Raw genomic sequence first — 27,725 nt, forward strand, 5'->3', positions numbered from 1 at the left:
AACTCTTTTAGTCGGCTCTCGTGTCCCGCTGACATAACCCCATGATTATTGTAGTACTTCACTTGTAGCACTGCAGGATTCTCCAGGCTCATATTGTTTATTTCCTGTCCCAGTCCTATAATCAACAATTTTCCCAAGGAGTCCTGGTTCCCTTTATTGGAGAATGGTATTAGAAACCAAGATCTGGGAGCTAGGTGTACTCATTGCTACTGGAGATCACTGCCCGTAAGCCCTCCCAGCTGACACAGCAAATAAACAAATATTTGTATATTAACCCTTATAGATACACATTCCTATAAAATTTCTATATCCAATCACCTATATTAAGCTAAACATAAGTTCAACTTATGTCTCCAACTCTGTTACTACATGTTCATTCTAGCCTCTTTCCCTCGTTTAGCTCTGCCCTCCAATAGTGAGAAAACTGGTTTCCAACATCTGCCATCCATTTACTTCATTATTCAATTCCAGTATATGTGTATTGTGGTATTAGAATGGTTAACTTTACCCCCAAACCACTTTTTATATTGGCTCCTTTTCCCCTAATTCTCTTCAGTGAGTTTGTGTCACACACTTGCAACAGGGTTTGATTGTTCTTTCACATTCTGAATGCCATCCTGGGATTACCAGAATTCCAAAGTGATTTTTTTCTAAATTTGTGTATGTTAAGGCTCATTCTTTGTGTTGTCAAGTTCTATGGGCTTTGACAAATATATAGTGTCATGTGTTCACCATTATAGTATACAGAACTTTTACCATCCTAAAAAATCTTGTGTTTCACTTTCCTTTCTTTCCACTAAACCCTTAGGCAACAAATATTTTTACCATTTCCATAGTTTCGCCTTTTCCAGAATGTCATATAATTGGAATCTATAATATGTTGCCTTTCCAGACTGACTTCTTTCACTTAGCAATATACCTTTGAAATTCACTCATGTCTTTTTGTGGCTTGAGAGCTCATTTCTTTTTATCTCTGAATAGTATTCCATTGTATCAATGTACTACTACAGTGTGTTTATTCATTTGCTTTATTGAAGGAATCTTGGTTGCTTCCAGTTTTTGGTGATTATGAATAAGGTTGCTATAATCATTCCTGTGCAGGTTTTTATGTGGGCGTAAGTTTTCAAATCAGTTAGGTAGGAGCATGGTTACTGGCTCAAATGGGAAGACTATGTTTAGCTTTGTAGGAAACTGCTAAACTGTCTTCCAAAGTAGCTGTGCTATTTTCATTTCCCATCAGCAATGAATGAGAGTTCCTATTGCTCTGTATTCTTGTCAGTAATTGCTATGATCAGTTCTTTGGATTTTGGTCATTTTAATAGGGATGTTGTGGTATCTCATTATTGTTTCCCCTAATGACAATTGATATTGAGCACCTTTTCATATGCTTTTGTAAGGTATTTATTTTTTCCTTTTATTTTTTAGTTGACATGTGATAATTGTACATATTTATGGGATACAGAGTGATAGTTCCATATGAACATATAATGTATAATGATCAAATTGGAGAAAATACATTCATCACCTCAAACATTGTCCTTTGTGTTGTGAATATTCAAAATCCTCTCCTCTAGCATTTTGAAAACATTCAATAAATTATAGTAAACCATATTCAGCCTACACTGCTGCAAAACACCGGAACTCATTCCTCCTATGTAGTAATAATTTTGTATTAATTAACTAAACTCTCCCATTCTCCCCTCTTGTCCCCTTCCTGGCCTCTAATACCCATAATTCTACTCTCTACTTCTACGAGTTTGAAATTTTTTTTCTCAGTTTTCACACGAGTGAGAACATGCAGTGGTTCTCTTTCTTCGCCTAACTTATTTTGCTTAACATGAGGCCTTCCAGGCTCTCCCATGTTGCCACTTTTTGCAGCACTATTCACAAGAGCTAATAAGCCAAATGTCCATCAACAGAAGAACGGATAGACAAAATGTGGTATACATGTACAATAAAATGCCATTCAGCCATAACAAGGTATCTGTTTCTTCATTTATTTACTTAATTTATTTTTTTGAGATAGGGTCTCACTTTGTCAGCCAGGCTAGAGTGCAGTGGTGCGATCACAGCTTACAGAAGCCTTGAACTCCTGGGCTTAAGTATCCCCCTGCCCCAGCCTCCTGAGTAGCTGGGACTACAGGTACATGCCACCATATCTGGCTAACTTGTTATTTTTATTTATTTATTTTGTAAGAAGGGGTCTCATTATTTGGCCCAGGCTGGTCTTGAACTCCTAACCTCAAGCAATACTCCTGTGTTGCCCTTCCAAAGTGCTGGGATTATAAGCATGAGCCACAACATTGGGCCAGCATCTGTTTATTTTTATTTTTATTTTTTGAGACAGAGTCTCGCTCTATCACCCAGGCTGGAGTGCAGTGGCACGATCTTGGCTCACTGTAACCTCTGCCTCCTGGATTCAAGTGATTCTCCTGTGTCACCCTCCTGAGTAGCTGAGATAACAGGTGCACCACCATGCCCAGCTAATTTTTGTATTTTTGTAGAGATGGAGTCTTACCCTGTTGGCCAGGCTGGTCTCAAACTCCTGGCCTCAAGTGATCCACCCACCTAGGGCTCCAAAACTTCTGGGATTACAGGTGTGAGCCACTGCACCTGGCCTGTTTATTTTTAATTGGGTTGTATGTCCTTAGGATTTTCCACAAACAGGATCATGTGGAATGTGAATAAGGATGGGTTTGCTCCCTTTGTTTTTTCCAATCTGGATGCCCCTTCCCCACTTTTTCTTATTTAATTGCACTAGCTAGACCTATAGTATAGTGTTGAATAGAAATTGTAAGGCAAAACATTTTTTTTTCTTTTTTTAACAGTGAGGTTTTTTTTGTTTTTTCTTTTTTTATACTTTAAGTTCTAGGGTACATGTGCACAATGTGCAGGTTTGTTACATATGTATACATGTGCTGTGTTGGTGTGCTGCACCCATTAACTCGTCATTTACATTAGGTATATCTCCTAATGCTATCCCTCCCCCCGCCCCCCTCCTCACAATAGGACCCGGTGTGTGATGTTCCCCTTCCTGTGTCCAAGTGATCTCATTGTTCAGTTCCCACCTGTGAGTGAGAATATGTGGTGTTTGGTTTTCAGTTCTTGCAACAGTTTGCTGAGAATGATGGTTTCCAGCTGCATCCATGTCCCTACAAAGAACACAAACTCATCCTTTTTTATGGCTGCATAGTATTCCATGGTGTGTATGTGCCACATTTTCTTAATCCAGTCTGTCACTGATGGTCATTTGGGTTGATTCCAAGTCTTTGCTATTGTGAATAGTGCTGCAATAAACATATGTGCACATGTGTCTTCATAGCAGCATGATTTATAATCCTTTGGGTATATCCCCAGTAATGGGATGGCTGGGTCAAATGGTATTTCTAGTTCTAGATCCTTGAGGAATCGCCACACTGTTTTCCACAATGGTTGAACTAGTTTACAGTCCCACCAACAGTGTAAAAGTGTTCCTATTTCTCCACATCTCCACATCCTCTCCAGCACCTGTTGTTTCCTGACTTTTTAATGATTGTCATTCTAACTGGTGTGATATGGTATCTCATTGTGGTTTTGATTTGCATTTATCTGATGGTGAGTGATGATGAGCATTTTTTTCATGTGCCTGTTGGCTGCATAAATGTCTTCTTTTGAGAAATGACTGTTCATATTCTTTGCCCACTTTTTGATGGGGTTGTTTGTTTTTTTCTTGTAAATTCGTTTGAGTTCTTTGTAGGTTCTGGATATTAGCTCTTTGTCAGATGAGTAGATTGCAAAAATTTTCTCCCATTCTGTAGGTTGCCTGCTCACTCTGATGGTAGTTTCATTTCTGTGCAGAAGCTCATTAGTTTAATTAGATCCTATTTGTCAATTTTGGCTTTTGTGGCCATTGCTTTTGGTGTTTTAGACATGAAGTCCTTGCCCATGCCTATGTCCTGAATGGTATTACCTAGGTTTTCTTCTAGGATTTTTATGGTTTTAGGTCTAACATTTAAGTCTCTAATCCATCTTGAATTAATTTTCATATAAAGAGTAAGGAAAGGATCTAGTTTCAGCTGAAACTGAATGGCTTCAGTTCAGCGGAAGCTGAATTGACTACTTATGGCTAGTCAATTTTCCCAGCACCATTTATTAAATAGGGAATCCTTCCCCATTTCTTGTTTTTGTCAGGTTTGTCAAAGATCAGATGGCTGTAGATGTGTGGTATTATTTCTGAGGGCTCTGTTCTGTTCCATTGGTCTATATCTCTGTTTTGGTACCAGTATCATGCTGTTTTGGTTACTATAGGCTTGTAGTATAGTTTGAAGTCAGGTAGCATGATGCCTCCAGCTTTGTTCTTTTGGCTTAGGATTGCCTTGGCAATGCGGGCTCTTTTTTGGTTCCATATGAACTTTAAAGCAGTTTTTTCCAATTCTGTGAAGAAAGTCATTAGTAGCTTAATGGGGATGGCATTGAATCTATAAATTACTTTGGGTAGTATGGCCATTTTCACAATATTGATTCTTCCTGTCCACGAGCATGGAGTGTTCTTCCATTTGTTTGTGTCCTCTTTTACTTTACTGCGCAGTGGTTTGTAGTTCTCCTTGAAGAGGTCCTTCACATCCCTTGTAAGTTGGATTCCTAGGTATTTTATTCTCTTTGAAGCAATTGTGAATGGGAGTTCAGTCATGACTTGGCTCTCTGTTTGTCTGTTATTGGTGTATAGGAATGCTTGTGATTTTTGCACATTGATTTTGTATCCTGAGACTTTGTTGAAGTTGCTTATCAGCTTAAGGAGATTTTGGGCTGAGACGATGGGGTTTTCTAAGTACAATCATGTCATCTGCAAACAGGGACAAATTGACTTCTTCTTTTCCTAACTGAATACCCTTGATTTCTTTCTCTTGCCTGATTGCCCTAGCCGGAACTTCCAACACTATGTTGAATACGAGTGGTGAGAGAGGGCATCACCGTCTTGTGTCAGTTTTCAAAGGGAATGCTTCCAGTTTTTAAGGCAAAACATTCTTTCTTTGCTCTCGATCTTAGGGGAAAAGCATTTCGTCTTTCACTGTTAAGCATAAGGCTAGCTGTAAGTTTTTCATAGAAGCTCTTTATTGGGTTGATGAAGCTTCCTTCTTTTCCTTTTGGCTGAGAGTAAAAAAATGGTGTTGGATTTTGTTGTGCTTTTCTGCATCTCATGAGATTATTGTGTGGTTTTTACTTTTAATTCCATTAATAGGTATATTGCATTAATGATTTTTAGAAAATATGAAACCAAATATGCATTCCTGCAATAAATCTCACTTGCTTATGGTGCATACTACTTGTTATATGTTGCTGGTTTCTGTTTGTTAAGATTTTGTTCAGATTTTTTTCCACTATATTCATAGGGGATATGAGTCTGTACTTTTCTCATGATGACTTTGTCTAGTTTTGGTATTAGGATGTTACTGACCTTATAGATGAATTGGGAAGTATTCCCTCTTCTATTTTCTGGAAGAGTTTGGGAAGGAATGGTGTTAATTCTTCCTCAGATGTTTGGTAGAAATCTCTGGTGAATCCATTTGGCTCTGGGCTTTTCTGGTGGGAAGTTTTAAAATTCCTAATTAAATCTCCTTATTTGCTATTGGTCCATTAGATTTTCTAATTCTTCAGTTTCAGTAATTTATGTATTTCTAGGAAAGATATTTTATCCAAGTGATCTAATATATTGGCATACAATTGTTCATAGTATTCTCTGATAATCTTTTTTTATTTCTGTAATACTGATATTCCCTCTTTAATTCCTGATTTTAATATATTTAATATTCCCTCTTTAATTCCTGATTTTAATAATTTGAGTTTTTTCTTCCTTTTTTCTTGGTCAGTCTAGCAAAAAACTTGTCAATTTTGTTGATCTTTTCAAAGAACCAACTTTTGGCTTTATTGATATTTCCTACTGGTTTTATATTCTCTACTTTCTTCTCTAATCTTTATTATTTTCTTCCATCTGCTTGCTTTGGGTTTGGTTTTCTTTCCTTTTGGTATTTTCCTAAGGTGGAAGGTTAGGCTATTGATTTGAGGTTGTTCTTTTTAAATATATGTATTTATAGCTATAGATTTCTCTTAAAGAACAGCTTTATATTATGTTTTTGTTTGTTTTCATGTACCTCAAAGTATTTTCTAATTTCTCTGCAATTTCTTCTTTCACCCATTTAGGAGTATGTTGTAAAAGTTCCACATAGTTGTTAATATCCCAACTTTCCTTTTGTTGGAAACTTTCTAATTTAGTTCTACTGTGGTCAAAGAACATACTTCGTATGATTTCAATCCTCTGAAATTTACTGAGGCTTGTTTTATGGCTTGGCATTTGGTCTCTCCTCAAGAACGTTATATGTTTGCTTCAAAAGAATATGTATTTTGCTGTTGTTGGATGAAGTCTTCTATCATGTCGATTAGTTCAAGTTGTTTTACAATACTGTTGAAGTCTTTGTATCCTTGCTGATTTTATGCCTAGTTTCTCTATCAATTATTAAGAGTGAAGGTATTGAAGTATCCAACTATTATTATTAAATCGATTATTTCTCCCCTAAATTCTGTCAGGTTTGGTTCCAGGTATTTGGCACTAAGTTTTTAGGTGTGTATATGTTTACAACTCTTATGATCCTTTCATCATTATAGCATGTCTTTTTTTTTTTTTTTTGGTCTCAGAGCACTTAATTTTTTCCTGAAAGTCTACTTTGTCAGATATTAGTATACCCACTCCAACTTTCTTGTGGTAATTGTTTGCATGGATTATTTTTCTCCATCCTTTAATTTTCAGCCATTTTGGATCTTTGAATCTAAAGTGTGACTTTTGTTGATAGCATATAGTTGGATTTTGTTCTTTAAAAACATCTAGTTTTATAATCTCTGTATTTTTATTGGAGTTTTTAATGCATTTATATTTATGTTATGATCAGTGTGGGGCTTGTCTGTCACACTGTTATTTTCCATATGTCTCATGTACTTTTTCCCTTTGTTTCTCCATTCTTTTGTGTTATTTTCCAGAGCTCTATCATTGTTTTCTTGGCTTTTTTATTATATATATTTTTAGTTCTCTTCTTTTTTTACATTAAAAATAACTATTTATTGAATGATACCATAAGGTAAAAAGATGAACCATAATCTGGAAAATTATATTTGCCACACATATAATGACAAAAATATTAGTATCTGAATATATTACTCCTACAAATCAATAAGAAAAAGATAACCTAATAGAAAAATGGGCAAAGCACATGAATGGACGATTCACTGAAGACCTGAATGACCAATAAACAAATGAAAAGTTGATCAACCAGTATCTGCATCTCTATGTTTGCCCCTGCAGTAACTATCACTGTCCCTTAGCAACCCTCAATAATGACTGACTGAAATTGCTGCATAGATATGCCAAATACTTCAGCCCTCTCACCTTTCTGAGGCACATTTCCTACAGCATTTCCTAGAGATTCCCTTATGTAATTAACTTCCAGTTGCTAACAATAACTGGCCGATAATGTATACTGTATTGATTACCGTCTCTTTTGTGTCTCACTTTCTCACTCCTCTACCTGATTTCTGGGACCATGTCTCAAGTTAACATTGAATACTTGCCTCAGGGTCTTCTTCTGGGGGAACTTAAACTAAGATAAAATTTTCAAGCTTCCTTGCCAGCACTGGACAGGTTCTAAGCTCTGACAACTCTATGGGAACTTTACACAGAAAAGAAGCTAAAGATTCCCTTAAAATCCATATAGGAGAAGGGGCCCGATGGCTTTGAATCAGGCCTGATGGCTGGGGGCCCAGACCACAGCCTGGCACAAAACTTCATAGCTGTCCCAAGCCTGGAACTCTGGCTCATGGACCTCCTGCAGGTCTGCTTTCCTTCTGTTCTTTTTGAAACTTGTCTGCCATCGGTGTGTTTGGCCCTGACTTGCTTGGGTTCACAGTTAAACTATGCCTTTTCCTTGAGCATTTTTAGCAATTTTATTGAGATGATAGTGACATAAAAACTATACATATATTTAGGGTGTACAACTTGATGTTTTGATATATGTGTACATTGTTAAATGATCATCACAATCACACTATTTAAAATATCCACTACCTCTACATAGTTACCATTGTGTGTGTATATGAATATTAAGACCTACCCTCTTAACAAATTTCAAGTATATAATACAGTGTTGTTAACTATCATTACCATACTGTACATTAGTTCTCCAGAACTTGTTCATCTTGCATAACTGAATTACATTATGTATCTTATCACAATCTATTTTATTTTTATTTTTAATCATAATCTATTTTAGATTAATACTAATAATTCCAGTAAAATATAGACAGTTTTCTTCAACATAACCCCATTTCCCCCTCCTCTTCTGTGCTATTCATTGTTACATATATTACATCTTTATATATTATAAATCTGACAATAGTTTTAGAATTATCATTCCATCTGATTATCTTTTAAAGTAGTTAAGAGTAAAGAAGAAAAATATATTTACATAGTCTGTGGTAGGCAGAAAAATGCATTTGCCACCCCTCTTTTCCACAAATATGTCCCCATCATGATCTCTGGAACCTATGAATATGTTATATTACATGGCAAGAGACTTTGCAGACATGATTAAGATTAAAGACCTTAAAATGGTGAGATCATCGTAGATTATCTGGCTGGGCCCAGTCTAAATCACATGAGTCCTTGAAAGCAGAGAACCCTTCCTGGCTTTGATCAGAGAGAGAGAGAGATGTTATGACTGATGAAGGGTCAAAGAGATGTAATGTTGCTGGTTTTACAGATGGATAAAGGCAGTTATGAGCCAAGGGATCCAGAAAGCCTCTGGAAGCCAGTAAAAGGAAAGGAACAGATTCTCCCTTAGAGCTTCCGGAAAGTAATGCAGTCATACCTATACCTTAATTTTGGCCCAGTGGGTTCCATGTCATACTTCTGACCTGCAAAACTGTAAGATAATAAATTTGTTTAAGCTGCCAAATTTGCTGTAATGTGTTTCATAGTCAGTAAAAAACTAACACACAGCCCTATATTTACCTATGTAATTGCTCTTACTGGTGCTCATTATTCTTCACATGGATTTAAGTTACCATTTGGTGTCTTTCACCCTCACCCTAAAAATTTACTTTAGTATTTTCTGTAACAAATTATCAGAGCTGTTTATCTGGAAATGTCTTTATTTCATTTTTAAAATAGTTTTATTAACATAAAATTTTTGAGGTTTTTCCTCCTTTTATCTTTGAATATGCTGCTCCAATGCCTTCTGGTCTCCATTGTGTCTGATAAGAAGTCAGCTGTAAATCTTATTGAGAATTCCTAGTACACAAGAAGTTGTTTTTCTCTTGCTGCCTTCATGATTTTCTCTTTGTCTTTGAATGGTAGACTATGATGTGTCTAGGTGTTAATCTATTTTAATCTACTTGTGCTTACTCTTCTTAGACTTTCCTGAGCTGTGATTGAACTTTTTTTTTTTTTTTTTTTTGCGATGGAGTCTCACTCTGTCACCCAGGCTGGAGTGCTGTGGTGCGATCTTGGTTCACTGCAAGCTCCGCCTCCCAGGTTCACGCCATTCTCCTGACTCAGCCTCCTGAGTAACTGGGACTACAGGCACCCGCCACCACGCCCGGCTAATTTTTTATATTTTTAGTAGAGATGGGGTTTCACCATGTTAGCCAGGATGGTCTTGATTTCCTGACCTCATGATCCACCTGCCTCAGCCTCCCAAAGTGCTGAGATTACAGGGGTAAGCCACCACGCCTGGCCGTGATTGAACTTAGATGTGAAGATTAATGTATTGGGGCATTATTTCTATGAAATCTTTTCTGCCCCTTCTATTTCTTCTCATTCTGGGAGTCCCGTTAAGCATATTTTGATACACTTGATAGTGTCTCTTAGGTCTTTGATGTTCTGTTTTTTTCTTCATTTTTTTTCTTTCTCTTCTTCGGTGTGGATACATTTTATAGATCTATTTTTAAGTTTATAGATTCTCTTTTCTGTCATGTTAAATCTGCTGTTGAGTCTCTCTAGTGCATTTTTCATGTCACTTATTTTAATTTTCAACCCCAGACATTCCAATTTGTAAAATAATTTATATCCCTTTATTGGTATTCTCTATTTGAAGAGTCATTTTTGTATGCTTTCCTTTAATTTAAAAAAATATATATTTTCCTTTAGGCTTTTTGAGTATATTTACAAGAGCTGTATTTCAGATATCTGTCAAGTCCAACATCTGGATCCTCTTCAAGACAGTTCCTATTACCTATTTTTTCTCTCCATGCATAGCTCACACTTTCCTATCTGTTTCATGTCTTTTAATTTTTGTTGAAAACTGAACATTTATGTGATAGATTGTATGCAATAATCTTTTAAACCAATGCCTTAAATTGAAATACTAATTAATATTAGTTTTCTTGTTTTCCTTTGGTAGTTCTGGTAGTTCAACAATGTAATCCAGTTAAACTATGTAATATTTACTTTTAAAATTCATGTATGATTTCTTCTTTTACTTGTTTACCAAATTAAACTGATCTCATTTGAACTGTCCAATCTAGGTAACCATTATTTTATTATTTATTCTCTGTCTTAAATATTCTTAACTAAGTCGTTACACTCCCTCCAGTTGCTTCTCCCTGCAGAAGCTCCACATGCTAGACTAGCATTCAGTTAAATTACTGTTTTGCAAAATTGAACCCTAGTGTCAGCTTGACCCATGAAGAAGATCTATTTATAATGTTTAATTGGGCAAACATAGTAATAGGGGGCCGGGTGTGGTGGCTCATGCCTGTAATTGCAGCACTTTGGGAGGCCAACATGGGAGGATCACCTGAGGTCAGGAATTCAAGACCAGCCTGCCCAACATGGTGAAACCCCGTCTCTACTAAAAATACAAATTATTAGTTGTGTGTGGTGGCAGGCACCTGTAATCCTTACTCAGGAGGCTACTCAGGAGGCTGAGGTAGGAGAATTGCTTGAACCCGGGAGGTGGAGGTTGCAGTGAGCCGAGGTGGTGCCATTGTACTCTAGCCTGAGTAACAAGAGTGAAACTTCATCTCAAAAAACAAACAAACAAACAAACAACAACAACAAAAAACACCAAAAAACCAACAGTAATAGGATCAGAGGAATCAGGAATTTGCCATGTTTTACCTTGTATTTTTAATAGGGGCTCTGAAAGGGAAGATAGGTTCATGAGAACACATCTATAGAGAAACTATTAAGGCCAGGTTCCAATTGAGTGTGGGCTTTTGAAAACTGCTCTGAATACATTCTCAGGCATTTTAGAATTGAGAACTTGTAAATGTACCTATTGCTAGAAAAAACATGCTAAAGAAAAGAGTCACTTTGTGATAAAATAATTAAACTGAGAGCATATACACTTTAGGAATATAAAAATAATCTGTTAATAATTGAAATAAGACAAAAATTATAGCCCTTGTACAGCTTATGTTCTAAATGTGGAGACAGATGATTATAAATGAAAAATTAATGTGTAATATGATATAAGATAATGCTAAGGACCAGGAAGAAAAGTAAAGCAGAATAAGGAGACAGAGTAATAGGGACTGAGGGGAAGAAAAGAGGTGCATTAGGGAACACAGAAAACCACAGTGGTCCAGGTGAAGATAACAGTGGCTTAAATAGGGTGGTGGCTGTGTAGATGCAGAGAAGTATGCAGGTTTGAAATACATTTTGCAAGTTGTATCACTGGGACTTCTTGATGAATTGAATGTGACAAGTGATGAAAAAGTGACAAAACTGAGTGACTCGGAGGTTCTGGCTAGACCAGTGGATATATGGTGATACCGTTTATGAGTTAGACAGGTTAGTAAAAGAATAGTTTTGGTGGTAGAAAGATTTGCTTCATAATTTTTTCTTAATTCTATTTTCCAATTTTTAATTCCTTTTAATTAATCTTGTTGCAGATGTCTGTTTAAATAAAAGAGTGTTTAAATAAAGCTCTAGCTGTTCTGGATATAAAAAAGTTATTTTTGAGAAAAGGGCACAAATTAAATAACCAAACAGTTATAAAGTATAAAATAAACAACTAGTCATAAATAATAAATTAAATAAAAGTAATTAATATGCTTTATGTAATTGGCTAAGTATGTTAAATTTTAGTTAGTTTTCCAAAAGATTTTCTCTATTCCAAGGATATTTGGGAATTTTTCAAGATTTTAACTCCCACTTGTTCTCATGAGAAGCAAAACATTGTGCAAAAACTCACATTTCTAAATCAACAATCAAGTAAGTGCACTATTTTTGAAGTTAGGATCCACCTGCACAGCTACTGTATTAATGCTGCAAACACTAGAAATGGTGCAGTTTTATTCACATCAAATGCCTTCCAAAAACAAATACCATTTTTATTTGCTGACAAATTTCATATACAAACGGTAGAGAGGACAAGAGTCCTGTCCTATGACTCAGTTATTGTGATTTTTCACAAAGTGTGACTACATAAAACTTCTGTAAGTAGAGTAGATTTTATTGGGATTTATTTTATTTTGCAAACTTAAAACCACTTGAAAACTTTAAATTCCTACCAGTAACATGTGGCTCCCTGGTTGTCGAAGAACCCTTGTTGCTCTTGTGATGTGTTCTATGGCTTCCCTGAAGAACACCATGGAATGAGAAAGCTAGCAGAGGAAATGTGACAAATAAACGGATTATAGGTACAGAAAAATCAAATGTGCACTGTGGTTTTACATACAATTTATTTACAGAAAGGAGAATAACTAGTAATTCAGAGATCTAGATCAGTAAGCTGGTTTTCATTAACATTTAGGGAAGGTAAATTTGTGCAATAAGGATTGTCCCTATGCGAATATTCTTGTGAGTGGATTAGAAGGGTGGTGGTAGAGTTGAGAGAAGAGAATGAAGAGGTGAACAATAGTACTTAGACTTCCTACCCCCATTCCCTACCCCTTCCCATTCCCCCGCCCCCTTCTCCCTTCCCCCTACTTCCTTTCCCTTCCCCCTTCGCTTCCTTCTTTCCTTCCTTTCCTTCCTCCGTACCCTTCCCTTCCCTTTCCTTCCCCTTCCTTCCTTCCTTCCTTCCTTCCTTCCTTCCTTCGTTCCTTCCTCTCTCCTCTCCTCTCCTTTCCCTTCCTTTTTCTTTTCTTTCTTTCTTTTTTTTTTTTAGACAGGGTCTTGCTCTGTCATCCAGGTGCAGTGCAGTGACACAATCATGGCTTACTGCAGCCTCGACCTCCTGGGCTCAAGCGATCCTCTTGCATCAGCCCTGTGTAGCTGGGACTTACAAGCAGGCACTGGCACCACAATGCCAGATTAATTAAATTTGTGTGTGTGTGTGTGTGTGTGTGTGTGTGTGTGTGTGTGTGGAGACAGGGTTTCATTATGTTGACCAGGCTGGTCTCAAACTCCGGGGTTCAATTGATCCTCCTGCCTCAGCCTCCCAAAGTGCTAGGATTACAGGCACAAGCCACCACACCTGGCCTAGGCTGCTTTTCTATTGTTCTGTCTTGGCAAGTAGGATAAGTGGTAGGAGGAAGAGATGCAGAAAGTTGGTTTACAGTGTGTGTGATTTTGTTGGTATCTCTGTTCCAACACATCATTGCCCACAACAATTGGAAAGATGTAAAGAGCCACAATCACTTTGCTGTCCTTTGTTGCTACTTTAGACCCTGTTGCCACACTCTGGTTTGCATTTATCTTCATGAACTCTATTCATTCAACTTCCTATAGCCTCAGTTGTGTACCTTGTCTTTAAAATTATACCCTATCAAATGAGACAAAATAAGATGAAATAACATAAAACTGTATTTCTAATGGTCTGCTTTAAAATACAAAGGTAAACATTTTTCTCTGATCTCTTCCTCTCTCTCTCTTTTTCTCTCTCGCTCTCTCTCTCACACATACACCCCTCTTAAAAATACTGATTTGATATACGTATCTGTTTGTATATAAAAATAAATAAATATATACATATATAGCACTCCTCAGATTTTTATATAGTATATGTGTTTACCTCCAAAGAAATTGAACCCAACTTCATTTGGAATTCATTAAGTACACTGGCAAGTTTATTATAGTCATTGGTATTCTGATAGATCTTTCTTCTATGAGTCTTGTTTATATCCAAGAAGTCCAAAAATACAGTTGAGTGATTCATCAGGTTTTCTTGGGTCCACTGAATCTATTGCAAGATAAGAATTTAACACTATCATTAATAGCACAATTCTATTTGTTATCAACACTAATAGTATATATCTGTGTTGGAGAAGCTCCTGGCACAGTGGATCTAGGACTAACCTGTTCTTAACTTTTTTGTGTGCTATAAACTCCTTTTGGCAGTGAAGCCTGCGGATCCTTTCTCAGAATAATATTTTAAAATGTATATAGCAAAATATAAGGGTTATAAAAATCCCCAAATATATTGGAATATAGTTTTATTTAAGAACCCTTTGAAGGTCTGTGGATCCCAGGTTAAGAACTCCTGTTGCTAGAAATATCTTGTAGTTCCAGCAACAATCTGAGAAAAAGAATCTTCCCTTAGTTTACCACTACCGTTCTGCAAGTTTCTACATGTCCTTTCCTTGTTTACTTGGCAAATTCTTGCTTATCTTTCACACCAAGGTCATGGGTTACTTCTTATTTGAAGTCTGACCATCTCCCTCTCTCCTAAAATCAGGTGGAATAAATTACTGTTTCCTCCTTTGTTCCACCACTATATTGTGTGCATAGGTCTGTCATAGCACTTACAGAAATGTATTGCACTTTTTAGGTTGTAATGTGCGTGGAGGCAGGGTCCGTGCTAGTCCTAGGTAGTCCTCAGCACTTATCCCACTTGCTATCTGGCACTGAGAATTCTTGATAGGCATTCAGAAGATGTTTGTTTGGCAAATGGCTAACTGAAGATTGAGGGGTGGTATGGTATGATAATTTGAAAATATATGTCATTAGATATCCTAGGTTTGAATAATGACTGCGCCACTTAACTAGCAGGGTAACCTTAGGTGAGATCTTAATCTTACTCTGCTCAGTTTCTTGATCTGTAAAATGAGGATAATAACAGGACCTATATCATAGGGTGTTATGAATTAAGATTAAAGTGAGTAATGATATGTAAAGCTCTTAACACTATGCTTGGCACATTGTATTAATTATTAGAGTTTTATTTTTTTTTAAGTCAACCAACTGACCAATTAAGTGATACTGTATAAATTGAAATTCTCACAGGAATAATTTACATCCTTACATCCTTAAGAAAGATTTGGGGTACTGTAGTCGCTTTTGCTGTCCACAGGACTGACCCCTGCTAAGGCAGGATCCAATTCCCTAACTATTTGCTTGCTCATTTTCTACTGCCTCTGTATCTATTCCTTAGTCTGGTAAAGTCTCAAAACCGAATTATGGTTGGCATTTATAGGGAGTTTAGGAACTTCTCCCAAGATAGTAATAAGCTGTCTTTAAGAAATGCAAATCAAAACCACAATTAGATACCATCGAACACCAGTCAGAATGGCTAATTCTAAACAGTCAAAAAATAACAGATGCTGGTGAGGATGCAGAGAAAAAGGAACACTTATACACTGTTGGTGGGAACTGAAATTAGTTTAACCGTTGTGGAAGACAGTGTGGTGATTCCTAGAAGTTCTAGAAACAGAACTACCATTTGACCCAGCAATCCCATTAGTGGGTATATCTCCAAAGGAATATAAATCGTTTTATCATAAAGACACACACACACATATGTTCATATTTCCTGGGCTTTGTTAATGAGAAGAATGAAGCTGGCACCACCAGAGAAGACAGAAAAAGAAAAGAGTCCACCTTTGGGAAGGAAATGTTCTCCTTAATTCTCTTGAAAGGAGATGGCAAAAAATTCTAGTAATGGAGCCTAGATCACTGCTCCATTTAGTCACATTCTTTTAGTGTGATCAGTTTATTGAAACACATTCCTTTGTGACCTAGATTAAAAGACAGGCAGTAAGAAAACTAAAGTTCAAAGGGATGGAGGAGGATGAGGAATCTTGCTGAGGTATCAAGAGAGTGGAGAGTTCTGCGAGTCCTGGAGAAAATTGAACAGTTTTGAGGTTGCTAAGGGGCCAAAAGCATGCGCAAAGGCATCAATGATTTTATCCTCTCCAGCATATCTATAGTTTTAGTCATTTTCAAGTGGAAATGGAATTGTTAATACAATTACATTTCTTTCAGTATTATATAAATTTTTGAGGACTTTCATGAAGCAACATATTTTGCCCAATAATCCACTTAAAACAATTTTTGTTGTTGTTGTTTAGAGACGGAGTCTCGCTTTGTTGCCTAGGATGGAGTGCAGTATCCCATGTTGGCTCACTGCAAGCTCCTCCTCCCGGATTCACGCCATTCTGCCTCAGCCTCCCGAGTAGCTGGGACTACAGATGCCCGCCACCATGCCTGGCTAATTTTTTGTGTTTTTAGTAGAGATGGGGTTTCACGTGTTAGCCAGGATGGTCTCGATCTCCTGACTTCATGATCTGCCCGCCTCGGCCTCCCAAAGTGCTGGGATTACAGGCATGAGCCACTTCGCCCAACCAATAATTTTTAAAATGTAAATTTACCTGAAAATAGTTCTCAAGTTCCTTTGAAAGCAACCGATAGAAAAGGCTTTTATCAGTGAAATTAATTAAGCGATCATGAAATACTCGGGTGACTTCATGAACAAAGAGCAGAGCAGCCATCTCTTTGGAGTTAATAACAGTCCTGTCAGCTTGCAGCAATCCCAGGAGAAGCTGTTAGGGATTTAAAAATAACATTTAAAAAAAATTAGCAGGGTAGTATGTGAAGCGAAGGCTCAATTTTTGCAGGTTTCTGATCCATAAAAATAGAAGCAATTATCCAAGGTAAGAATTGTGAATTTCTACAAGTGATAATCTGAAGTTTTGATGAGATGGGAAAGTGATAAGATAGGGAAAATTGGTTTGGAATCACTCTTAGAGGGAGGGGGACTTGGGGACTCCTCAGCCACATCTAATGGAGGCCTTGCTAGGATGGGAGTCTCGACTACAGTGCTGACATGGAGGCAGGGTGTTGCAGGTGATATCGAGGTACTTCCTAATGTTAATATGTTTTAGCATTCTAAATGTGGATTAAAAATGTTACAGCCCATTTGACAGATTACGTGTGCTATCTAGGGCTAAAGTCCCACAGTCAGGGGAGAAAGATATCGAATTCAAGAATTGATTTTCTTAACATTTCAATTTTGAAAATTCTTTGGCCATGGCTGATAACTAAGTCAGCACTGTTGGCAAAATCTGTGAAAATTCAAGCATGTTTATGAAATGCATACATGCTTTCATTTTCTGAGAGCCACAAAAAAATCTCAGAAATAAAGCAAACCCCAAATCTGTGTTATAACCTTGTCACTTCTTTCTCTGCTGAGGATCTTAGCCAATATTCTAACACTCTTAGGGATTTCATCATTGAATTATTTGCTCGGAATTGTTTTAACAATTTTCTTCAACAAACTCATGGGATAAGCTGCTAATAAATAGCAAAACTAACCAACATTCATTTCCCCTTTTTCCCCTTCTAACAATCTAATGTTGACAGTATGAGAGAGAGCAACTTATATTTAAAAAATAAACTAGAGAATGAACATTAAAACAAACCTTAAACATATCTCGAAGATTAAACATGTAGTGACATTTTGTTGGAGTTGGTAACATATTCTGACGTACTTGATGGTATATAGCTAGGGAACAAGATATTATCTGATCCTTACTTTTCTGAACTTCAGGTATGAAGTTATTGATGGAGAAATAAATTCCCAAATGAGCCTTTAAAAAGAAATGTTATAATTTAGTTTGCCAAAAATTTTAGGTATTGACTACTTCCACTAAAAAGCAGACTTGTGTACTATAATGGAGGATTAATTTCATTAAATGTTAAAATTAAAATCCATTTAACATAGGATGGTAGATTAGTGAAAACAAAACAAAACACTCTAGGGGTTGCTAACTGGAGAAAATTCCAATTGGTTCTAGTATGTTGAATGGTCTGAAGGGATGTGATACGTTTTCTCTGGGGACAATTTATGCTTCCCCTCTATATACACCAGGTGTGCTGGGAATTCTTCCATCTCCTTGCTCTCCATGAGATGTTACGGGAAGTGTAAACTGACAAAACTATTACCTCAGTCTGGATTGATTATACAGGTATATATTCTTTGAAAAATTCTGAAATATCTTACTGGAAAGATGACTCAACTTGAAATCTAGTATAACTAGAAAAATAAATTTTAAGCAAGATTATGAAATTCTTCAACACGAATCTTTCTTCTTTAATATAAAATTTAAAGATTCATTTTTAAATTCAAGTTTTCAAAAAGCACTTGGTAATTCTGATACAGTTGGTAAATAGTTCACACCTGAAAAAAATCCTGTTTTAGAAGAAAGTCTACCTGTATGCCAATTCAGACCGAGGTAATAGTTTGTGTAGCATTTTTTTAATTCCATAAGGAAATGAAAAGAGCAAATCAATTCTGGCGAAAACCAGGGTATGTGTGTTAAAAATGCAGATTTCTGCATGCCATGCCAGATATACTGGATCAGAATCTCTGAGGATAAAGTCCTAAAATCTACATTTTAACGTGCATTGCACATACACCACAAGTGTTTATTTTACACATAATAATTTATGCTTTTGATATGTAGAACCAAATTATAATAGTCCAGAAAACATAGGGGGAAATAAAATCTATCCCCTTAAAGTAATTTTCTTTCAATATTAGTGGATTTAAGTTCTCGTACTTTTCCTTATTCTGGGAAATTAATTTTTTTCAGTAGAAAATGAACTAGATGTGTTACCTGGAAAATAGTACATAAGATGTCTTGTGAAGGATGAGGTAATACCAGCATGGAAAAGTGTTTGAGAAGACGTGGGCTGATATCATTCACAACTGGAACACAAGCTGCAACTATAGACAGATCTTGAATATTCTGTGATAAGGATAACAAGGAAGAGTAACTGAATGCATCTGTAGGAAGTGAAGTGTGTACCTATGTCACTGTTCCAAATTAAACAAAACATTTAAAAACATTTAGACAAAAATATTTAATTACTATTTATTGCAAAAACAAAGATTACAGTGGTAATAGAAACCTATCTTAGAAATAACACAACCTAAAATATAATTTCAAGATATGTTATTTCTTGAAGGCTTTCTAAATGTCACCAGGAAATGGTCCTTTCTAAAAAAATTATTATACTTTAAGTTCTAGGGTACATGTGCACAAGGTGCAGGTTTGTTACCTATGTATACATGTGCCATGTTGGTGTGCTGCCCCCACGGTTACTGTAGCCTTGTAGTATACTTTGAAGTCAGGTAGCGTGATGCCTCCAGCTTTGTTCTTTTGGCTTAGGATTCTCTTGGCAATGCGGGCTCTTTTTTGGCTCCGTATAAACTTTAAAGTAGTTTTTTTCCAATTCTATGAAGAAAGTCATTGGTAGCTTGATGGGGATGGCATTGAATCTATAAATTACCTTGGGCAGTATGGCGATTTTCATGACGTTGATTCTTTCTAACCATGAGCATGGGATGTCCTTCCATTTGTTTATGTCCTGTTTTATTTTACAGAGCAGTGGTTTGTATTTTACAGAGAAGTGGTGTGAAGGACCTCTTCAAGAAGGACCTCCTTGAAGAGGTCCTTCACATCCCTTGTAAGCTGGATTTCTAGGTATTTTATTCTCTTTGAAGCAATTGTGAATGGGATTTCACTCATGATTTGGCTCTCTGTTTGTTATTGGTGTATAGGAATGCTTGTGATTTTTGCACATTGATTTTGTGTCCTGAGACTTTGCTGAAGTTACTTATCAGTTTAAGGAGATTTTGGCCTGAGACAATGGGGTTTTCTTTTTTTTTTTTCCACTTGTAAATTATACTTTTTATTATTGTTTAAAATTATACTTTATGTTCTAGGGTACATGTGCACAACGTGCAGGTTTGTTACATATGTATACATGTGCCATGTTGGTGTGCTGCACCCATTAACTCGTGATTTGCATTAGGTATATCTCCTAATGCTATCCCTTCCCCCTATGCCTACTCAACAACAGGCCCCAGTGTGTGATGATCCCCTTCCTGTGTCCAAGTGATCTTATTGTTCAATTCCCACCTATGAGTGAGAACATGCAGTGTTTGGTTTTCTGTTCTTGCGATAAGTTTGCTCAGAATGATGGTTTCCAGCTGCATCCATGTCCCTACAAAGGACATTAACTCATCCTTCTTTATGGCTGCATAGTATTCCATGGTGTATATGTGCCACATTTTCTTAATCCAGTCTTTGATGGACATTTGGGTTGGTTCCAAGTCTTTGCTATTGTGAATAGTGCCGCAATAAACATACATGTGCCTGTGTCTTTATGGTAGCATAATTTATAATTCTTTGGGTATATACCCAGTAATGGGATGACTGGGTCAAATGGTATTTCTAGTTCTAGATCCTTGAAGAATTGCCACACTGTCTTCCACAATGGTTGAACAAGTTTACAATCCCACCAACAGTGTAAAAGTGTTCCTGTTTCTCCACATTAAATGATCGCCGTTCTAACTGGTGTGAGATGGTATCTCATTGTGGTTTTGATTTGCATTTCTCTGATGGCTAGTGATGATAAGCATTTCTTCATGTGTCTATTGGCTGCATAAATGTCTTCTTTTGAGAAGCGTCTGTTCATATCCTTTGCCTGCTTTTTGATGGGGTTGTTTTTCCTCATAAATTTGTTTAAGTTATTTGTAGGTTCTGGATATTAGCCCTTTGTCAGATGAGTAGATTGCAAAAATTTTCTCCCATTCTGTAGGTTGCCTGTTCACTCTGATGGTAGTTTCTTTGCTGTGTAGAAGCTCTTTAGTTTAATTAGATCCTATTTGTCAATTTTGGCTTTTGTTGCCATGGCTTTTGGTGTTTTAGACATGAAGTCCCTGTCCATGCCTATGTCCTGAATGGTATTGCCTAGGTTTTCTTCTGGGTTTTTATGGCTTTAGGTCTAACATTTAAGTCTCTAATCCATCTTGAATTAATTTTTGTATAAGGTGTAAGGAAGGGATCCAGTTTCAACTTTCTACTTATGGCTACCCAGTTTTCCTAGCACCATTTATTAAATAGGGACTCCTTTCCCCATTTCTTGTTTTTGTCAGGTTTGTCAAAGGTCAGATGGCTGTAGATGTGTGGTATTATTTCTGAGGGCTCTGTTCTGTTTCATTGGTCTATATCTCTGTTTTGGTACCAGTGCCATGCTGTTTTGGTTACTGTAGCCTTGTAGTATAGTTTGAAGTCAGGTAGCATGATGCCTCCAGCTTTGTTCTTTTGGCTTAGTATTGTCTTGGCAATGTGGGTCCTTTTTTGGTTCTATATGAACTTTAAAGTAGTTTTTTCCAATTCTGTGAAGACAGTCATTGGTAGCTTAATGGGGATGGCATTGAATCTATAAATTACCTTGGGCAGTGTGGCCATTTTCACAATATTGATTCTTCCTATCCATGAGCATGGAATGTTCTTCCATTTGTTTGTGTCCTCTTTTATTTCATTGAGCAGTGGTTTGTAGTTCTCCTTGAAGAGGTCCTTCACATCCCTTGTAAGTTGGATTCCTAGGTATTTTATTCTCTTTGAAGCAATTGTGAATGGGAGTTCAGTCATGACTTGGCTCTCTGTTTGTCTGTTATTGGTGTATAGGAATGCTTGTGATTTTTGCACACTGATTTTGTATCCTGAGACTTTGCTGAAGTTGCTTATCAGCTTAAGGAGATTTGGGGCTGAGATGATGGGGTTTTCTAAATATACAATCATGTCATCTGCAAACAGGGACAATTTGACTTGCTCTTTTCCTAATTGAATACCCTTTATTTCTTTCTCTTGCCTGATTGCCCTGGCCAGAACTTCCAACACTATGTTGAATAGTAGTGGTGAGAGAGGGCATCCCTGTCTTGTGCCAGTTTTCAAGGGAAATGCTTCCAGTTTTTGCCCATTTAGTATGATATTGGCTGTGGGTCTGTCATAAATAACTCTTATTATTTTGAGATATGTCCCATCAATACCTAATTTATTGAGAGTTTTTAGCATGAAGGGCTGTTGAATTTTGTCAAAGGCCTTTTCTGCATATATTGAGATAATCATGTGGTTTTTGTCTTTGGTTCTGTTTATATCATGGATTTCGTTTATTGATTTAAAACAAAACAAAACAAAACACAAAAATAGCAATATGTTATTGAGGTTAGCAAAGAGGCTTCTGGTGATAAGTGAGAAATCAGAAGAGCCAATTGAGTGTGCCTCTAGAATGGCCAGGCTTTTTCCTGCTTGTATCCAGGCTCAAGGCCACAGCAATCCCATAAAAGGCCAAGGCCAGCTGTGACTATTTTCTGGTCAGTTCAGGGAACTTGTTCTGGCTGGGCATTCCAGACCCTATTTCTTGCCTTCTCTTTTTTCTAGTCTCCTGGATTCTCCCTGGTGGGCTGCACCTGGATTCTTCCCCTCTGCCTTGGCTTGTGGGTTGTTTCAGTCTGACTGACATCTGACCTGATAGCCCTCACATGCCAGTTTGCCTTATTCAGGATCCTGGGCCCAAGTTTGTCTGAAACATGAAACCATTTGTAATGCAACCGCTGTATTTTATAGATGAGGAATCTGAGGCCTAGAAAGTTTAAGTAAAGTTAAAGAGGTCTGAAATATAGGGCTTATGATTTCCAGATAAAGACTCAAACAGAGAGAAAAGTGCATTTGAATTTCTATATTTTTTTAAAAAGTAAGCCACTCTAGCCAGGCACGGTGGCTCACGCCTATAATCCCAGCATTTTGGGAGGCCAAGGCAGGTGGATCACGAGGTCAGGAGATCGAGACCATGCTGGCTAACACGGTGAAACCCCCTCTCCACTAAAAATACAAAAAATTAGCTGGGCGTGGTGGCGGGCGCCTGTAGTCCCAGCTACTTGGGAGGCTGAGGCAGGAGAATGGCATGAACCTGGGAGGTGGAGTTTGCAGTGAGCGGAGATAGCGCCACTGCACTCCAACCTGGTGACAGAGCAAGACATCATCTCGGGGGGGGGGGGGGGAAGAGCCATTCTGATTTAGGTTGAATGTAACAAAAATAATTGCACAGAAATATCTCGTTGGGAATTTTTTTTTGACTGTGATATTTCTGAAAATGCTGTATCTGTGGTCTTAAGATAAAGATATAGACTAGTCTTATACAGACATTACGGATGTATATGGTGGGCCACATTTTTACTGGCTTTTCTCACAACTAACTAAAATTTGATGCCTTGAAAAATTTGATTAACTACTGATACAGTTAAGAATAATGAGCGTTATTTGACTCAGAAACCAAATCTCGAGGACATACATGCAATTTTTACTAAGATTTAAACCTATTAAAATTAAGATTTCTATAAACCCATGGACCTAATTGCAAATATATGATTAATATAGTTAGTTTGGGGTCTCAACTTTGCTTAACATGTCCATATGGCCAGAATTTCTAACTTTCTCAAGTAATTCACTCAACATTGTTATAAACATTTAATTTAGTGTAAGAAACAATATTTAATGTGAACAAAATCTTAGTATATACTATACCTTCCATGTATTTTTTGCAGTATCATAAACCCCTCCCAAATCTAACAATTGTCTTATCAATTCCAGGGGTGGTTGTGCTCCATACGTATCCGATACTGGCATATTCATATCATCAATAAATACTATAATCTTAAGAAAGACAAAAAGTTTTAAAATATACATTGTATACCTTTCTTTAAATTATGAATTTGGAATATTATGGTTGGGGTAAGCACAAATTAGGAATATTATGCTATAGAGTAAGCACAAAATCAGGTGTAATAACATGTCTAATTTTCTATTTAGAAACAGCAGACCGAATTCTATTTGGAAGATATGATTTTTAAAAACAATAAGTTTTCAAAATAGCAAACATTTTATTCACCTTCTATAGATCTATAAAAATTATATCTGACAATAGTTATAAATATATTTGATGCTGGATAAAGCAATATAATTATGGCTATTACACAGGAACATGACTATTATTCATTCAAGATTTACTTACTGAGTGCCTACTATTGGCCAGGCACTATTGTAGTATTTAGCTATTTATTCCATATGCACCCTGGTTTAGGAGGAATAAGGCTATCATCTGGAACCAGACTTAAAAAATTCCGCTGTAAGTGCTGTTGTCATGAACAATAAGCAGAAAATTCAGATACATTTCCAAATTTTAAACCTGTGTTAATGTCCACCTTTGAAAATATTGTGCACTGAGGTGTACTGATTGTAATCTCTGTGTGCACTAGTTCCTTTAGACTGTATTTATTTTTGCAAAACAAGCAAGGTAAAAAACCCACAAATAGACATATGATTGGAATTATCTAATTACCTAATTTGTAACTGTAAAATATAATTTTATATATAAAAAATATATTTTTTAGTAAGACACTCAGTTTTTCCCCTTTTGTATCACAAACTGACTGAAATTTCTTTTGCTTGCATTTTCTATTGGTGAGATTAGTTTGCTCAGTTATTCACCTTTTCAAAATCCCTAAAGTTTACCCATGCAGGCAAAGACCAAGTTTATCTGTATCTTCATTTAAAATCAAGGAAATCTGAAGCAAATCCTTAAGCTCCTGAAATTGAATTGAAACTCTTAGAGTCCCAACCCATGGTCACAGGAAGAAAGTGTGGTAGAATATATAGTAACAAAGCAGTTGGCAACTAACACATTTTCCAGTCTACTTATCTTTAGCAAGATTTCAGTAGCTTCTTTTGGCCTTAATAATTCTAAATCAGTGTAATTCAACATACTGGAAATCAAATAATATTGATTTGAAAATCAAAGTTTCTGTTATACATTGCATCTTCTAGGATGTTCAAAAGTGTGTGTTATACAAATATTTTCCTTCTGATTAGTATTAATTAAAATAAACTATGACTTGAATAGCCTAAGCAGATTATTGAACAGGTATGAGACATATTTTACCCTGTTGTTTTTTGGTGCTCCAAGAGTATCTTTAGTTCTTCTTATTAACTTCTTAAGAATCATCTCTTTGGTTTTGGCAGCTGTCATATTGGTGCTAAAATTTATTGTAGAGACTACAACTCCTTTATGACCATGATTTTTAAGTAACTTTTTATCAGTTCTAACTTCTGGCTTTTTAGTGGGATTATCTGTGATGCCAACTATGGAAAGAAAACAAATTCAGGACACTTTAAAAATATTTTTGCTTTATTTTAATGTGTCATGAAATTTGAAAATTACATAATTTTACTATTTTGTTGTCATTTTCAAGAAATTACTCCAATAGAACTTTGGAATATTTCTTTGCTGTTTTATGGTAAATAGCGTCTCTTTGCAACCAAATGCAACAGTAGAAAAGCTCAAAGAGTCCTCCATACTTTTATGCATGATAGACACATATAACTTTTTAAGATCTAAAAGCAGCATGCAGTTGTCTGCACCAATGGCATTAAAATTAGGGTATATTCCCTGAGTGAGGATCATCCAGAGGGTAGGCTATAGCTATAGCAACTTAAAAGTGAAAACAAAACCAAAACCTCTTCTGGCAAGATTTGGTGGTCTGGTATCCTTCCCCTTTCTACAGTTATCTCTAGGCCATCCCATCTTTTCCACTTGAGAAGTGGAGTTGCTGTTCCCCAAACTACTGAGTCAGAATTTTCAAGGATGAGGCTCCTGAAACTCCACATGCATTTATTGCATGGCCTGACTTGAGAAGTCCTACAGAATCATACCTTTTCTATTGCAGTGTATGTAAAAGCATCAAAGAGTAGAATAGACAGATATTGCCTTTAATTACTTCTAGACTTAGTCTACTGTTCCACTGATATATCCACCAGGTATCAGGTAATATATCTATTATATCAGCAGATGTAATACTCCTCTACCAGAACCATTCTAACTTTTGAGTAGGACAGAACAGTTTGAGAGGGTGTGGGATTTTTTTTGAGACTTTTTATTTTAAATTACCAATTGAAACTATTATTCCAAGATTCATGAATGTAAGAAATAATATACACATGGTTGTGAAGTTTTGAAACATAGAATAGCTTTGAAACTGTACTACAATACATACTTGAACTTCCAGTTGCTGTCTTATGAGCTTCAGGAATCAAGATGCTGATATTCCGTTTCAGGCTACTGGAATGAAATATTTTAAGGATTCAAAATTAGTTTGTTTACCATAATAGGTGTATTAAACAACAACAAAAAAGTAACAGCATATTGTGAATTTTACTTCTCTCACAAGAAATTTCTGTTTCCACTTTTACAGATGAAATTAGTGTCACCATTAGAACTTATACCAAACTGAACAAAAAATAAGCTAACTTTATAAAACAAACTGGGCAAATTCCTAGGATGCCAGATGGTTGGATATGTTCTCTGAATAGTAAGCCATTACATCACGTGTCCCTTTATAAATGTGTTTTGACTTATGGATCACTCAGCAAAGACCCATTCATCTTATTTTGGTCTTGTTTCTATGTGTTTGTTTTTCTTATGTTTGATAGAAAATAGTTGTCTTTCTTTATTGTTAAAACTCACTTCAGCTTAAATATTGAGTATACAGTAAAACTTACTTTTTTCCAGTCTCCATTATTTATGATACTTAAAAAATGATTGTTATGGTATTAAATATTTCAAAATTATTTCTCAGATGTTTAAGGCCTTATTTAAGTGTAGTAGGATTCTATTCCAAAATCATTAGTGTAAGACATAGATGATGGTGGCTTGGACTAAAAGAGGCATTGGAAAAAAATAGAGGAAATCAAGATATATGTGAAGATAGAACAGACATTACTAGTAGAATATTAGATGTAGTGCAGGGCAAAAATGGGGACCTAGGGATAATCAGATGGGCTATAAGAGATAGGTTGGTGAGAGGAAAGGGGGAAATTAAAAGATGATTCCCAGGTCTCAGGCTTGAATAACTGGGTCCCATTTATTGAGATAAGAAGTACTAGAGGAAGGATAGGTTTGGAAGAGAAATCAATAGTTATGTTTTGGTTATGTTAACGTTGACATGTTTATATATACATATATCTTGCATAGTAGGATATACGCATGTAATGATTAGAGGAAAAGTCTGATATGTGCATCTCCACAATTCCATCTTCTTATGTAATTCAAACAAGACTAGGCTTCTCTAATATTTTAACAGACTTAGGAACTCAAAAATTTTTTCGTTTTATTTGCATAAGGTAGATTTATTTTTTGTTCTTTTTTTTCTTCAGGAAGAAACAAATAGAATGACAGAGACAAAGTTATTTGTCAAGAGCATTTTAACATTTGATGACCATACTGCCCAAAGCAATCTACAGATTTAATGCAATTCTTACAAAAAGATCAATGTCATTTTTCACAGGATTAAAAAAATACTAAGATTTATATGGAATCAAAGACACACTGAATAGCAAAAGCAATCCTAAGCAAAAAGAACAAACTTAGAGGCATCACATTACCCAACTTCAGATTATACTACAAGGCTATAGTAATCAAAACAGGATGTACTGGTATAAAAGTAGACACATAGATTGATGGAACAAAACAGAGAACCCAGAAATAAAGCCAAATACTTACAACCAACTGATCTTTGACAAATCAGACAAAAACATACACTGGGGAAATACACTCTATTCAAAAATGGTGCTGGGAAAATTGGATAGCCACATATAGAAGAATGAAACTGGATTCCTGTCTCTTACTGTGT

General features: G+C 36.2%; 1 protein-coding gene across 1 annotated transcript in view; it reads right to left on the minus strand.

Moving 5' to 3' along the window:
* LOC101017895 (dynein heavy chain 14, axonemal) overlaps nucleotides 1-27,725 on the minus strand; it is a 294,249-nt gene that overhangs the window by 123,686 nt on the left and 142,838 nt on the right. Inside the window, exons 16-23 of the mRNA XM_031655372.1 lie at nucleotides 26,091-26,155; nucleotides 24,980-25,179; nucleotides 23,566-23,694; nucleotides 18,808-18,939; nucleotides 17,611-17,778; nucleotides 16,561-16,731; nucleotides 13,986-14,153; nucleotides 12,541-12,633 (exon numbers count right to left, since the gene is read on the minus strand). Coding sequence (XP_031511232.1) covers nucleotides 12,541-12,633; nucleotides 13,986-14,153; nucleotides 16,561-16,731; nucleotides 17,611-17,778; nucleotides 18,808-18,939; nucleotides 23,566-23,694; nucleotides 24,980-25,179; nucleotides 26,091-26,155 — 1,126 coding nt within the window. The remainder of the gene's footprint in view (nucleotides 1-12,540; nucleotides 12,634-13,985; nucleotides 14,154-16,560; nucleotides 16,732-17,610; nucleotides 17,779-18,807; nucleotides 18,940-23,565; nucleotides 23,695-24,979; nucleotides 25,180-26,090; nucleotides 26,156-27,725) is intronic.

Source organism: Papio anubis, chromosome 1 (genome assembly GCF_008728515.1).
Source record: "Papio anubis isolate 15944 chromosome 1, Panubis1.0, whole genome shotgun sequence".
NCBI classification, from domain to species: domain Eukaryota; kingdom Metazoa; phylum Chordata; class Mammalia; order Primates; family Cercopithecidae; genus Papio; species Papio anubis.